At 39.0% G+C, this 15612-nt stretch overlaps 1 protein-coding gene across 1 annotated transcript in view; it reads right to left on the reverse strand.

Annotated features, from left to right (window-relative positions):
- The window catches only part of gtf2ird1 (GTF2I repeat domain containing 1), a 32546-nt gene that overhangs the window by 12325 nt on the left and 4609 nt on the right, over positions 1 to 15612 (reverse strand). Inside the window, exons 2-13 of the mRNA XM_056397286.1 lie at positions 14027 to 14156; positions 13513 to 13654; positions 11689 to 11865; positions 11327 to 11510; positions 9158 to 9465; positions 8583 to 8678; positions 7191 to 7274; positions 6295 to 6478; positions 3839 to 3864; positions 2504 to 2630; positions 1381 to 1424; positions 1059 to 1139 (exon numbers count right to left, since the gene is read on the reverse strand). Coding sequence (XP_056253261.1) covers positions 1059 to 1139; positions 1381 to 1424; positions 2504 to 2630; positions 3839 to 3864; positions 6295 to 6478; positions 7191 to 7274; positions 8583 to 8678; positions 9158 to 9465; positions 11327 to 11510; positions 11689 to 11865; positions 13513 to 13654; positions 14027 to 14152 — 1579 coding nt within the window. The 5' untranslated portion in view covers positions 14153 to 14156. The remainder of the gene's footprint in view (positions 1 to 1058; positions 1140 to 1380; positions 1425 to 2503; positions 2631 to 3838; positions 3865 to 6294; positions 6479 to 7190; positions 7275 to 8582; positions 8679 to 9157; positions 9466 to 11326; positions 11511 to 11688; positions 11866 to 13512; positions 13655 to 14026; positions 14157 to 15612) is intronic.

A 15612-nucleotide genomic window follows, 5' to 3' on the forward strand; every position in this document is an offset into this window, starting at 1 on the left:
GACCTCTCCATCAAAATTTCTTTTTGTGAAGCAATGTTTGTGTGGTCTGTCCAAGAACTATATGTTTTTCAGTATAACATCATCACCAAGCTGCCCCCTGTGGGGCATCCACTGCAACTGTGGTTCTCAGCAATTACCAGAAGCAGTTGCAATTACCTACACCAACGGACACCATGCTTGACAGAATAAATACTTCCCCTTGAAGCATGATTTTCATAATTTAATGTAATTATAGAGTAATATGTACCACTGGCACAACAGAATAAGATGAAGACGCCATACTCGAAAGCATACTTGAACAGACCGCACACACTGGTGAGATTTATGCTTTATAGGTGTTTTTAAATGGTGTATTTTGCTTTTGCAAGGAAAAAAGGCCTTGCAGGTATGAGGACTGACTGACTGACTAACTGACGAACTTAACTTCCAACCTCTAAACTTTGTTTGCAAACATCAAAATGGAATAAAACTAGTAAAAGCCGTGCTAGTCAAACAGTTCATGTATTATCCTAGATCACAAAGTTTGCTCTCTGTGGCAACTCTGTGGATTCACTGTGTGAATTTCTCCAAATATAATCTGGATGTCAGGTATGGCCACTGTCGGAGAGTGGTCACCCACATAAGGTGACAAATCAAAATTTAACTGCAAAGACTGTCTTTTCAGTATCAACTAGCAGTTAATCTATTCAATGAAATGAACTCACAAACAATTATCATTATTTTTGCGTCTCTCCGGGTTAGTAAACATGAGCATGCACTGTGCAGTGACTGATATAACAGTGCACAGTCTTTGGTTACTGAAGTCTGCAAAATTCAATTATGCAAAGTTGGGCGGTGGAGCTGGAGAAGAGACTGCAACAGATGAAGAGTAAAAGCCACATACACCTTACTGAAGTCTAGCTGTTAACATCTGATGACAGTTTTACATTTTGACATTGAATCATAAACCTGTGATGTGTGAGTGACAATCTATGAAAACCCATCTCTGGATACTGTGTTTATATTCTAAGAAGTGAACCATTTCAAAGCTAATGGCTGCTTAGTGTGTGCTCACTTACCTGGCACTGTAACTTGAATGATTTCCCCATCTGGAGGCTCTGTTTTAATCCTTTTCAAAGGAATGCAATCTCCTGAAGGACCTGCGGGGATTGAACAGTTCATTCTGCCTGAGTTCCCATCAGTCTGCAGCACTGTGTGTTTATGGCTGCATTAAACAGATTTAAGTCGGCCATAGAACATGTTTGAACTGAGCGGACTGCAAAACACGATGACAAAGACTTCCAAAGAATGATAACATTGCTTTAAAAAAAAAAAAAAAAAGACTTTCATTCGATACTCAGGGTTCAAAATATTTTCAGACAGTTTTTATAATGCACATACCTGCTTCACAGTCGGCCAAGGGACTCACACACGCACTTGTTGATCTGTGAAGTAAAACAAAACACATGCATGTGATAACCGAATTGCAAAAGTGATTCACTAATGGTCCAATAGGTAGATTTCCATGTGTTGTTTGATTATAAAGCAGGTCTAGGTTCTATATTAATACTGTTGAAGTATCAAAGCGCTCAATCCACATAGACTCAGTATTCAGAAACTGAAGTCGTCAGAATTTTGTGATGCCACAACAAAGCAGTCACTGACTTCAGCCACTCCCCAAGCCACCTGGACCCACCGTCCAGCCTTGCTGGGCTTGGCTTCTTTAAGTGTTTACCTGAAATCTGCAATATTTTTATTGAATCTCTCTTAAATCAGTCAGCCAATCAGAAGAGAGACTCAGATCTTCTCTTCTGATTGGCTCACTGACCTGTTGGTACTTGAGCTCCAGAGAGAAGCCTGAGAAAGGAGACGTAAAACTACATTTGAGATGGTTTTTGCTACTTAAAACCACAAATCTATCTTCTTTTGGATAAACACTTCAAACAAAAAAAGGAAAAGTGTCAAATATGGAACCTTTAAAACCTCTTTTAAACTGCTCATGGGCAGTTAAACACTTATTATATTTAGGCACTTAGGATTAATGATATTTGTTAAGTCAATGCCGATTTGTCTTATATTTTGCTTTATCTGTGCAGCAATAGCCTATATAACAACTGCTGATATTCTCAGAATGCACACATTTTTTCTATAAATGCGTCCTTGTTAGAGGATGTATTGTATAGACATGGCTCTGTTTCCTTCACCATGAAATCATAAGATATAAAGAAGAAAAATCACCAAAATGAAGCCAAATTAAAATATGAGTTAAGGGCTGTCACTAAAATTAAGCTTATCATGGCTAGTCTCACTGCAGCAATATAAATGATAAATTCTGTAAAGCAGCATATTTAAACTGTTTAATTTGGTCCACACTATGAGTAATGGCGGTTATAAATGCAATATAATTTGGCCGACTGCCACTATCTCATATTTCCACATTATAAACAAAGTCTGCGGGGTAATGCTGTGCGTGTGTGCGTGCATGCGTGTGTGTGTGTGTGTGTGTGTGTGTGGGCTGTCTGACCTGCTGCTGTGAGGATTGCTGACCAGCTCGGCAGCGGTGGGCGGGATGCTCAGATTGTCAGGGAAGCTGTCTTCAGGCGTGGAGCCCAGGTCATGCTTTCCCTCCTCCCTTGCAATCTTGCCAGCAGCTTCAACAAACAAGACACATGAAGATAAACAAACACTGCATCCCATTGGAGGAGAACGTCTGTGGGGTTACATATATAAACAAAGACTTGACAGGGTAGTTTTCTGTCAGCCACTTACTGTAATTAATTGTAAAGCCCCTGACAAATATCATATGGCTGAATAGCTGGGGTTAGGTCTAGGTTCAACACTGAGCCCACATGGATTCCTACCAAAATAATTACATTTCTCCCAAAATTCCCTTTGAAAAGATGTAGATCATTTTTCATTTTAATGAAAATGCAGCTACACTTGGGCAACGAGTCTAATTAGCACTAATTTTATCCCATTTTTCGCTTGTTTGTGCACTATAGCCTGACTGATTTCAGGATTTTTGAGTCTGATATTGATATTTGACAGTTTAAAATATTTGGATAATCTGGCTGATATTCATTTTCTTTACACAATCCATACAATAAATAAACATTTTTGATAAAATTCCCTGTTTTGTTTTTAACGAATCAAACCAATGAATGTAATGAACAGGGCGTTTTACAATTGGTGGAACAATGACAAAGTTTCAGAACAGATGTTTGGCATTTCTTCTTTTACTTCCATTTCTGTCATTTTACCTGCTGACACACTTGGCCCAGCTGAGTTATCGGTCAGGCTCTAGTGCGCACCAATCAGGTGACCAAACAACAAGTAGCAACTTATACGCTCGGCCAGTCAAGTTCAAGTGTAATACAACAGTCCTGCAATATGTCCTACTGTCATGAAGACTAATTTCAACTTTATGGCGAATTAGGAGGCTGTAGTTCATATTTAATTGTAGTGCATTATGCTGAGAGGTGTTCCTAATATTTTGTGCATCCAATTTACATCAATGAGGCTGGAATTAAATTTTAGAAATACCTCTCAGTGACCATCAAATTGAAACATTTCTCTAGAGCAGGAACAAAAAATGATCTGAAGCCTTCATGAAGACAGGATTTTCTGTAGGGCTGTTGTATTACACTGTTGTAATACATCGGTTTAATGCTACTTATATAAGTATTATTATTTTTCCAAAGAGACAACATGCGGTTCTAGAAAGAACGTCACATTTTTCAAGTATAATTCGAGATATTGGAATGAGAAGTCACAAATAGATCAGCTATGTTTTATTAATGAGGCCAAATGCATGAGAAAATTGTTATTGAAACAAAAACTAAATTAATCACAGTCTTACCAGTGAAAATCCTTTCATCAAACATTCTGGAAAACAAAAAAGAAAAAAAAATAGGCCATTAGTGACTGAGTTCAAAGAGCGATCCAGCTGTCAGGGCAAACATCACGCTGTAAACAGTTTACATGTGGAGGAACACATCATTAACAGCTCTTCTTTACACACATTAGCTGCTCTTTAAACAATCAGCCTCAGTCAAACAGTCAAGTAATTGAGGCATTCCTTTGTTTTTCCAGCGAATCCCTTCTACTAAAAATAACTGTGGATGTGATATAGTCATTCTGGCATCTGCTCCGGCTCAGTCTACCACTGAGACACTGAGACCTTGTTCTCTTGCTGCGATCATAATTCATCTTCAGACACAACTATTTCTTTAAGTTTTGTTTAGTTGCATCTATTTGTAAAAAAAAAAAAAAAAAAACTTTTGAAACTGTGAAACTTCCATCTGGTCAAGAGCGGTGTTATTTATAGGTACTGTACATTTATAATTGATTTACTACCTTATTAAAGCCACATGACCTAATTTTATATTTCGGGGTCATTGCTGAAAAAGATGAATCGTCTACAGCTTTTACATAAAGCTCAGAACACACCATAAACAGCGGTTGCTTTTCTCAGTTTTTTACCACTAGTGGAGCAAAATGTTTGGTGTAGAGGAAAGACAGTGTTGTTACCGAAATGAAAAAGGGTTAATCCTGTGTTATGTATGGTGGCCATGTTAGGGCTTGTCAGTCTCAGCTCCATGTTGGCTCAACTTTTCATCAGTCAAAGCTTCACTTTGTCAGGCTCAGCTTGATATCCATCAGCTTTCCTTGCCGTACTGAAGCTCGGCGCCACTTTGAGTTTAATGCTTTCCTAAGTGTGAGCATATTAACCTTCTATATTTTAAATTATTCTTCAACAAATCCCTTAAAAGATCAAAAACACCAAAGAATTGATGTTACTAACAAGTATTGTCTGTGTATCCAAAGTCTGATACATTTCATTCCTCTGTGCCATTACAAGGAACATGGACACTGTAGTTAATTTCCACTCAATACCACATACACGTGGAAAAAAAACCAAATGTGTATTCATCCTTGACTGAAAGCTTTCTCTGACAAATGCACCATTTACTCTTGTTTGAGTAACATTTGTTAAAAACTACTGCATCCAGCTGCATAAGAAAATTACTGAGCTGTTTTTAAAATGGAAACTACATAATTGTGACCTGTTTTTAAAGATTTAAAGCTTCAGTAGAAACCAATGGGCTTGGGGCTGAGTGCCACACAAAATAGGAAAGTCCTGAGGTATTAAGAGACAGACTAATGCATTGTGAGTTTTCAAAAAAAACAAATCAGTGCCCTTATTCTTTAGGAATCTTAGGTTGTTAGCATGCAAACTTTGGCATGTTTGTGTTACACAACATTTCTGAGGTATCTTTTGATGACATGAAGTATTGAAAGTTAACGTCACAAGATAAAACATTAAGGGAGCACCAAAGTCATCAGGATTCATCCTTTTGTGACCATGAATATCTGAGCCAAACTGAATCCATCCAATGATGGATGTGAAGATATTTTACTCTGGAGTGTTGAGCATTGAGTCAACAGACCAACTGACCAAGCACATCACCTCCCTCGAGCTACACCTGTAGTATGCTTTTAACAACACTCACTGAGATTTTCATTATTAACAAAACCCAGCAAATGTTGATGTATGTGTCTATAATTTAGAAATTTAACTGCTCATAACATGGAAATTAAATCAGGTTGTAATTAAATGTAATATCATCTTGGCATGATTAATAGCAAGGCTGCAGCTTCAAATGAAAACAACATTTTGGTTTCAATTAAAGCAGCAAACCATTAAAATCAACAATCAGTTTGTTTAGAAATGATCACAGTGTGTCAACAAAGAACAAAAAAAAAAAAATCAGGCCCTGCATCTGGAACATCTCTCAATCACAATGGGAACGTGATGTAATTCAGAATCACGTCTTCAATCTTTCTTAATTGTATTAACGCTAATGAACTGCCTGCAGGATTCGTTAAAAAGACGTGTAATCTCAAACAAGGCACGGTGGCTCATTTAAATTAGCTTAAACAAATGGGTGGAGGAGCAGCCGTTAGCACAACATGCTGGCGAGGGAGAGTCATCTGGGACATGAATAGGAAATGGTGGGACATAGTGTGCTGACGGAGGCAGACGTTTAACAGACAGATGGTATAGGCTGGCTCAGTTCGTAGTGGCTTATTAAAAATCTTTTCTAAACAAAAGTTTCACAAGCGATGCCACACTGTAGTTTGGTGGAGTGGAGCTGGATGATAATGTGGCGGCAAGCGTCTGTTATGAAAGCAAGCCTTCAGGTGTTCAACTGTCTGACTCTATGAAAATATCCCAAAGATTTTATCTGCCTAAACAGATACAACATACTAACAACATTCAAAAAATTGTTGCGGTATTAAAGCATTTCTCACCGTTTGACTATGAAGCGGATTCCATGGCGTTCGTCCAGGATGCGTTTGAGCTTGGGAACCCCGTAGGTGCAGGGTCTCTTGAAGGGGATCTGGTCAGGGATGCCTATGATTTCCACGGCCCCTGGATCACAGGCTATTTTGCGGTAGGGTACAGGCACCATGTGATCTAGACCCAGGGCCTCAGCTGGAGGGAGAAAACGATAAGCGACAGGCTTTGTAGACAAACAGTGTGATTCTACAGAAAGTATATCACTTAGCTTTTTCGAACTCTGTGTGATGGTTTTTTCTTATTCTACTTGATACATTTGTTACTCTACAAACATTCATTTGCATAAAGAAAAGCAGCCTCTAGTGGGATGCAAACCCCAAGTAAAGGTTTACAGAAGTGAAGCTAATTCAAGCTAAATGAGAAACTTTGAGGGAATGATAATCAGTGCTGTGGGCTTGGATAAAGAATTCTGGGAACAGATCCCATGAGCCATAATGTGGAAATGCTTTTTCCCCCCCAGTTTGTGGAAGCTGTTTGTAGACACACAGTATCTGCAGTATAAGTACACTGCAGCATCCTCTGAATACTTTCAAATAAGCTGCAAAACAATGCAAATATTTCAAGATGTGAACTTGTAATCAGCTGTGTTTTTCTTCTTCCTTAGACATTTTCTTTTTGCAGCAATTAACAGTACACTGCAGTTACAAATACGTGTCTTGTTTGTGTACCACTGAGGGAAAGATGATCAAACCGAAAGCAGTGACCCCAATCTATCAACATCCATAGATACGCCACAGAATCATCACTATGCATGAACAATTGCTTGAGGAGGCAGAGATACCTTTCTGAACTGCACCCTATATACGTGAAACAGAGAATCTAAATGCAGAGAAGAGGCTTTTCTCACCATATCTGCTGTTGAACAAAATCTGAACGCATTCTCTCAGAGTGTTGATGTCTTCAGTTTCCCGAATGAACGAGTCCCACTTTTCTGCAAGGAGGAGAAGTGAAACAAAACAACTCCTGTGTCCAGTGTTTTATGTACAGCAGATGTTTATTGGAGCTTTAACATTCAAATGAGCTTTATTTCATTGTAGTGCTAAAGATCTGAAATTAATCTTCTCCATCTACTCAGTGTCAACTTGGGAAATGAGTGCAATCTTCTTAAAGGATTAATGTTGACATCTTAGTAGCTTAGCCCTTAATGGTTACGGGTTAGTAACGTTCAGCCTTGGTTCAGTAAACAGTGCTTGGCTACTGTGTGAGTCTGCAAATCCAGGCAAAACAAGGGAAAAGACAGGAAAAGATGTGAAACAATATAAACAAAATCCTTGTTTCTCTGTGTTAGCAGATTGTAATTTCTGTCACTATATTAGACTGACTGATACTGGATTCTGTACACTGATACTGATACCAGTACCAATATATGATCCAAAATTTGGGATTTTTTTGTGCTTGTTTTTTAACATAATTGTATATATTTCAAATGTACATCATCAAACATTTTTTCATAAATGTGGTTATTGAGAAAAAAAAAAAAAAAAAAAGACACTGTTAAATGTGGGAGCTGAGTTTGACACCTGAAAAACAAACATGATAATGCTCAAACACAGTATAACAACAGTATATCCGAAAATGTATTTACTTTCTTGATGAGAATTAGATGAGCGCATGAAATCTGTCTGTTCAATATGAGACTAATGAACGCATTATATCATATGTTAAACTACACTAAAACTCACTCTGCTGGCAAAGAAATAGTCTGGTACACAACTCCTCCATAAAACCACAACTTGTCATTTTTAGTCTTTGAATATCATGCCGTTACCACGACCCTTCAGCAGCTACACCATTATGAAGTCAGTGCTGCATGACAACACTGTTCTAATTCAAAGAACTTTATTCCTAAATATAATAAAGGTTTCTAAAGAGAGATGATTCCTCTATGTGAATTACAATGGAAATAATGATGCATCTTTTTTTTTTTTTTTTTTTTTTTAATTTTCCATTTCATATTATGTCTGACTCTGAAGCCTCTTAAGAGGATATCTGAAGGGAAATATTTGGGAACACTTTTGCAGTTAAAGTCTTAATGTATAAACATTTCTGAGTTTGCCTCAAATGTCGCACGGTATTGATGGTTTCCAAAGCAAAATTATGCAAAAGTGTTGGCTGAGAGAAAAGATGTGAGGAGTACTCAGTCTATCTAACTTCATACACACAAACAGAAGTAGCTGTGTTTAAAATAAAGCCGACATCTGTAGACACACCTACATCTTTCAGGTAGTGTGTTACCAACCTGATTTTTCATGCACGATGGAGAAGAGCAGCCGCTTGGAGATGTGGATGCCAGGAGGGCTCTGACCTTGCTCACCAGGTAGTCTTGTTGTCTCATCTGAAAATGCAAATGAAAAAAGAAATTAAATATATTCAGTCCAATTCACTTTCATTTCACAAAGAAATTCAGCAATTAGTTTCCCCAGCATTTGATATTAATTGACTAACTTTGTTAATTAACTGTAAAAGATGGTAAATTACCAGTATAAACAATTAAAAAAACATTTTTTTCCTGGATCTTCTCTGCTGTTTTTCTACTATGACTTCGACTCTAGAATTTCAAACACAGTTAAGTGATTGCTGGTGGCTGTGAGTTAAAGGATTACTTTAGAAATCTGAGTATAACAAGGAAAATGTCCTATAACAGTAAAGTTCTGCTTTGAATGAAATAATGAATAGTGCAATAATCTGACTTCAATACACATACAGCAAATGTACCACTGTCGAGGCACACTGGAGGCGCAGGGTGAAACACTATGATCGTTATGTTACGTCAATGTTGAATCCCACCCTCCAATCCACACGTGCAAACCTTACCATTGTTAGCGCAGTCCTTGACAGACATGTTCTTGTCTGTCCAATTCGCGAGTCTGTCCTTGCCCAGGTTGAGGAGGGACATGGGCTTGAAATCCAGCTTGCCATCTGGGTGGGGTTTGGAGGACATGGGCATGCCGTACAGGAAGTTTGACAGAACAGAGTTGCTGGAAGTGGCGGGACTTGATGACGTGACTACCTGGGTAGTACCCTTCCCTGGGCCATGGCTGCTCGGCGTCATGACAGCGGCCGGAGCGTTGTGACTGACGTCGGCGCTGGACTTGGCTTCTCGGGAGAGATCTTCTGCTGGCCTGAGCACAGAGATGAAATCAAAATCAAGAAAATAAAAACACTGGATAGAGGTTCCACTGGATCTTAAACAGAACATTTGATCTTTTTGGAGAGTTACACACATCACAGCTCAACATCAAGCTTTTTGTTTGCCAACTGCACCACTTTGCCAAGCATCTCTTGGCTCATGCTGCATTTGCTGCAGCAGATTTCGAGGAGGACAAATGCATCTGTTCCAGTATGACATCCCCTTGATAGCTTTTAGAAGCAGTAACTGAAAGATAAATTAAATCAGATGATGGTGTGTCTACATGGTATTTTGATGATGTTCTGTTCTCACACAAATTTGAGCATGTCTTAACAACAGTTACAGTGTTGCATGTGTTCTCAGACTGTTCATATTCAACCGAGTTATACAGTGGTAAAGAGAGGAAACCCCCAATTTGTTGTGGGTAGAGACATGTGACAGTTGTTGTTGTTAAGAGAGCAAACACATTGAAGAGTCTTAAAACAACTCTGAGTGGGCTGAACTAAAACTGGAAAAAAAGTTTTTAAAGTCTAATTAATGACTTAGGAGATGCAGAAAGATTTTTTTTGCTGCCAATAGGTGATCTAATGAAGCTTTAATGAGGCATTCAATTCTGTTCAGCACTAAAACAGAAAATATTTTATTTTCAGTCCTGTGACACCAGATCTGCTGATCTGGACCAGCTGAATTTAAATGTTTATTTGCAACACTGGTGAAGTCTCAACTCAGCAGGAAATCACAAGCGAGTCACATGCAACAAAACGTTTTCAGACAGAATCAAACCAGGGATGGTGCAATCACAGTATATGATATACATCACCGAGACTCTTGTAGATTACTCTGTAACATGACATCTACGTTTATCTGGTGATCATCATAACAAAATACAAAGTGATTGCTGCCATGATTATTTCCAAAGTTTTTAAAATCCTCTCTCATAGCATTATAAACCACTGTGTAGTGTTTTGGCATCCGACAGACCTTCCAATTCATGGATCTATTACTCAAAATGGATCATATTTGATCAATAATGCAGCCTTTTGAAATTATTTTTAATGCAGGGCTGTTGACAGTCTGATGAGGATCTATTGACAGTTTTTACTGCCCTATTTATACAGTAAACATAAAGTCATGGGGACAGGTATCTTGCTCACTGGACATTACTGCTGAACTGGCCCCACAGAGATGCTCTCTCTCACACACACACACACACACACACACACACACACACACACTCTAACAGGGAGGAGAACATGGCACAAGTCATGTTTTTTTTCCTACACAAATGTGTAAATATATATTGGAGATTGTGCCCAACTCCTACCAAGAGGATTCTGGGAGGATCAGGCCTTTTTGGAGTTACCCAGCCTCAGTGATATTGGCCAGACTTAATTTTTTCCTTTAATACATATTAACAGACTTTGTGTTACTTGTTGACTGCTGTTGACAAAATACACACCACTGCTCCTCGTCCAGCCTTTTAAATATTGCCAGTATTTTTTATGGAGAAAATATGTTCTGGAAAGACTGACCTGTAACCTCAGAAAATGTTTTTCCCCAACTGAATTAAACCCTCACTAATACACCACAGTCTGTCTGCTACCAATATCTAACTGCAGAAGATGGCAAGCCAGACATGTGCTTCCAGCCAAACACAAGTATGTATCTCTGCAAAGCATTAGAGGCTAAACTGATTTGACTAACATGTTTTTTTTTTTTATTCATTCTGGACTGATCAGATGTGAAACATCTGGTTTCATATTCTGACACAAGCCCTCAAACAGAAGTCTGTTATCCCAAACAGCAGAGTATTGTTCAGAAACAAACATCAGACATTCCCCTCGCAGACTCACCGTTTTACTATGAGCTGGATTCGGTGGCTCTGCTCAAGAATCTTCATCAGGGTCTTGGTGTCATACTCGGAGGGCTTCTTCAGAGTGACTCCATCAGGCAAACCGTGGGCCACCACACAGCTGGGGTCCTTCTGGATCCACTCGTAAGGCACAGGGACCAGGCTGCTCTTTCCCACAGCTTCACCTGCGTATTGCACAAGGCAGTGTGAGTGCTCTGGAACAAAGACCTAGAACTAACGGCTTCTGCGCCTGAGCAGCTGAAAACAATTTAAGAATCAGTCTTTGCTACTCCTGGGCTAAAAATAATGAGAGTAATAATTACGATAAAGGGAAACGAACTCATGCATTCGGTCCTTTCTTACTGTAAAGCACAGTGAAGACTTCCTCCACCATCTTCCTCAGAACAAAGATGTTGGACTGAGCATCTGATGGAGCTCTTGGTTTGCCATGCTCACCATCCTTACTCAGTTTGCTGAGATCGCCGTCCTGGTCTTTGGTATGAGCATTTGCTGTGGTCAAATTTTGCAGACATGGCACCCCTAAAGCCAAATGACAAAAGTCACAATGCAGTAACACTTAAAATTTTTATTATTTTTTTTTTTTAAAACAAATGTACAACAACATTACAGATGCTTGCCAGTGAGCTGAAATGAGGGTTTGGAGAAAAGTAAATGTTTCCTTGGTGCCTTGACTTTCAAGTTTCCAAAGAAACAAAATACAAGATGATTGAGAGACTTATTCCTAAAAGTAATGAATATGTCACCTTTTGAAAAATAGTGCCATATAAAATTAATGACTTGTTTGTCTTGGAATGTATCTGGATAAACGTAAAGCATCTCCGACAATTGGTGATTAAGTGGGCAACACAAAGCCACTTAGTTCAAACCTTCCTCATTTGTTATAGTTAAAGGGCCAGCTACCTGAAACCACAAACAATGGTTTATTTCTATATTTATTCTTTACTAAACAAAGCAAACTGGAGCAACTGTTCCCTGTAACAGGCCGGAAAAACAAATTTCACCTTGTATGGACACAAGCCTGATAAAATTAAACTGTAATGGGAGGTCACAGCCCCTTAAATTGGTGTTATTAGCAGGGAAACATTGTTGAATCTGAGACCATTATTTGCTGTTTTACCTCTGTGCTCAAGGTCAACAGGTGGGGCTTCATGTCCCAACACTGACTTCTCAAATGTGACTCAGCTTGAAATCTTGCATACTAATTGCATACGTAAATGAGGGCTGAAGCAAGGAGTTTACAATTTGAGTCAGAGGTAGACTGGAATATTTCCTCACATGGCACAGAAATATTTAACCTCCTTTTAAATTTTTTAATTCTATTAAGGGATGGCCTTGATCTAAGACCTTGACTTTGCTTACCAGTCCATAAGAAACATTCTGTTCAGCATCAAACTTTACTCACCGGGAGCTGTCTCTATAAGTGGAAAGCAACACTTTTGTTTTCTTTCTACTTCTATCACTTCCTTTCTTATCCTGAAGTTAGCATGCTAACCAGCTAGCCCCTGCCCAGTCGGACTGTCTCATCACTTTCTGATACCGAGTCACTGTAACATCCAGTCTGCCCTTCTCAGAGGGTGTATTATAACCTATTGTTTTGTAAAAGCAATAATGACTCTTGGCAAGACTGGCAAATAAAGAGCAGTTAATGCTAATGTTGGCTATGTAGCAGTAGTAAAACTTACACATAGCTCCTTTAACCTCACTAACAAGTAGAACCTGTAATATTAATTTAAACTTGTCTCCTTCTAAAAGAGTCTCTGTCTCAAAAGTACCACAAGTCGTAATAAGTGATCTGGCTGTAATTTTGCAAACTTAACATATAAAATGGTTTTTCCAAATGAGATGTGACGAGGCAGTTTTCTTGAGATATCGAGTTAACTGATAAAGGGCAAAATGGTGTGAAGCTGCAACTGCTTTGTTGATTCAATCATTTCATGTTGAAGTAATCTGATATCCAGCGAAACTGCAAGCTGCTGCAGTTATTGAAGCTTTTTGGCTGAATCTGCATTTTGTGCGATAACAAACTGCAAAATCCTGCAGGGACAGGCCTGACACACAAGTGCATTTTATGTAACTGTCTAACAGCTGTAGCTATAATGACAGTGATCAATGCTCTGTCAAGGCTGAATAAGGGAAAATAACACTACAGGGGAGAGGAAAACTTACGGCAGAACTTGTAGAAGTCTGTTTGAATTTCCCTCCTGGAGTTGAGGAAGACTCTGCCCTTTTCTGTGCCGACAGCGATCACGCTGTCCTCATGTACGGTGACACACGCCACCTCAGCATTGAGCTTAGACATCGCCATGCACTGCAGAACAAGGAAACAGCCATCATTTACTCATAAATCATTACTAGAAACTCTGAGGAAGAAATCTGCAACTCAAGAGTTCATTAAGAAAACTGATTACTAGAAGAACTACATTCTCATTCTCTTGGAATGGAAAATTGGATATTTAAATCTCACCCTCAGATACTATCACAGAGTGAATTTCTGTTTGGTCAATGCATATAGACATACACAAGAAATATTGTCAGATTCAGAAATGAAATGCAGCTGTTTATTAAGATGTTTTAGATCTGAATTTCACTCAGATGTTCAGACTTATTAATCATCTTGACCAGACAGACTGAGACATCCAAAATGAAATTGACATTGCGTGAGGCTTGATTTGGGACGTACCACTGAGTCCAGGGCAGACACCAGGCTGGTGAGGATCTCCTGTCTGGCTGACACCAGCGGGACCTGCGGCTCGCCCCGGGAGTTTGTCCTGATGCCATCACATGCCAACTTCCTCATCTGAGCCATGCCTCTGCGGGGACCAGATGAACACAGTTTAGGCAGGCAGCCACGGTGCGACATCAACAAACCCTGCATGTGTATTCATTCATGTACACATGCGGCAGTGACCTGCATTCAAAGCAGGTTCTTCTGACATCATTTGGTTTGGCTTTAAGCAAATACAAGCTTGCATTCTGAGCATCCATCAGACACAAGGCTGGGAGATGAATTAAGTAAAACAGGGCAGAGGCTTTTTCATCACCTAGCATACTGATTTCATATTATCAAAAGACTGGGTGTACAGCCATTCTAACGCCTCTGAGAGACTTAATTCCAATGATTTCATGTTAACATGCTTGCAATTACAATGTTAACATGGAGATTTTAGCAGGTCATGTTTACAATGTTCATCATCCTACTTTAGTGCATTTTTATACTTATATTTGCTAATTAGCACAAAATAAAAAGTACAGCTGAGGCTTAGGATTATTATTAGTTTTTCAGGTATTTGATCATAAACCAAAGAACTGGACATCTAAAAATTCAACCTGAAGATGGCATTAGAGTTAAAAAGGAGGGATCACCAAAGTTATTACAATTCATCCTGAGCATGAATGTCTGAACCACGTCATGATGGCCTTTCACTCTAAACGACAAATGTCCACCTCAATGTGACACTTAAATATAATTCAACTAGAAAGTCACAATAAGTGGGAACCATCAATGTCTGTATGAAACTTTGTAGCAATGCGCCATGGAGAAGTAAAACCTTAACCAGCTGGTGGCGCTAGGTAAAAAGTCGGGGGATCACCAAACTCCTTAGGCTTGCATCCTCTGGGAAACATGAACATCATTACCAAATATCATGCTAATCGATCAAATTGTTCCTGAGAAATGTCAATAAAAAACAAAAGTGTAAACTTCATGGTGGTTTAAGGGAGAAACTCAGGATCACATAAATTAGTAGGATTCATCCTCTGGGGACTATGAGAATGTATATAGGATGTTTCATGGCGATCCATCAATAAAAAGCAGCCTGACATTGTCATTCCTTGAGCAACACTGCTAGTGTGGCTGAAAGCCAAGTCCATTTGAAATCAGCAATTTATGGTTTTGGCTTTGTTGAGTGGGGCTAATTACAGCACTCAAATGATGTCATATGAACCCATTTATACTGTAGTTTCTCTCCTTGACAGAAAGCAAAGGAAAAGGATATTCTGACTTAAGATAATCAAGATAATCAAGTCCTTAACTTTCTGCAACCACTGGAGGCATAATACCATGGCACAATTGCATAATACATGTGAACACAAACTTACTGTCAATATTATCTAAACTCCAAATGTAAAGATAGACTGTAAATAAAAGTAAAGAGGCAACCAGATAGGAATTGTAAAAGAAAAACTGCTCGGCTAAAGCCAGGACCGATGTTCTCATGGCAACTGAAACCCGTCTCCTTGGAAACTAATCTCGGGGCATTTGAACAA

Source organism: Seriola aureovittata, chromosome 15 (assembly GCF_021018895.1).
Source record: "Seriola aureovittata isolate HTS-2021-v1 ecotype China chromosome 15, ASM2101889v1, whole genome shotgun sequence".
NCBI classification, from domain to species: domain Eukaryota; kingdom Metazoa; phylum Chordata; class Actinopteri; order Carangiformes; family Carangidae; genus Seriola; species Seriola aureovittata.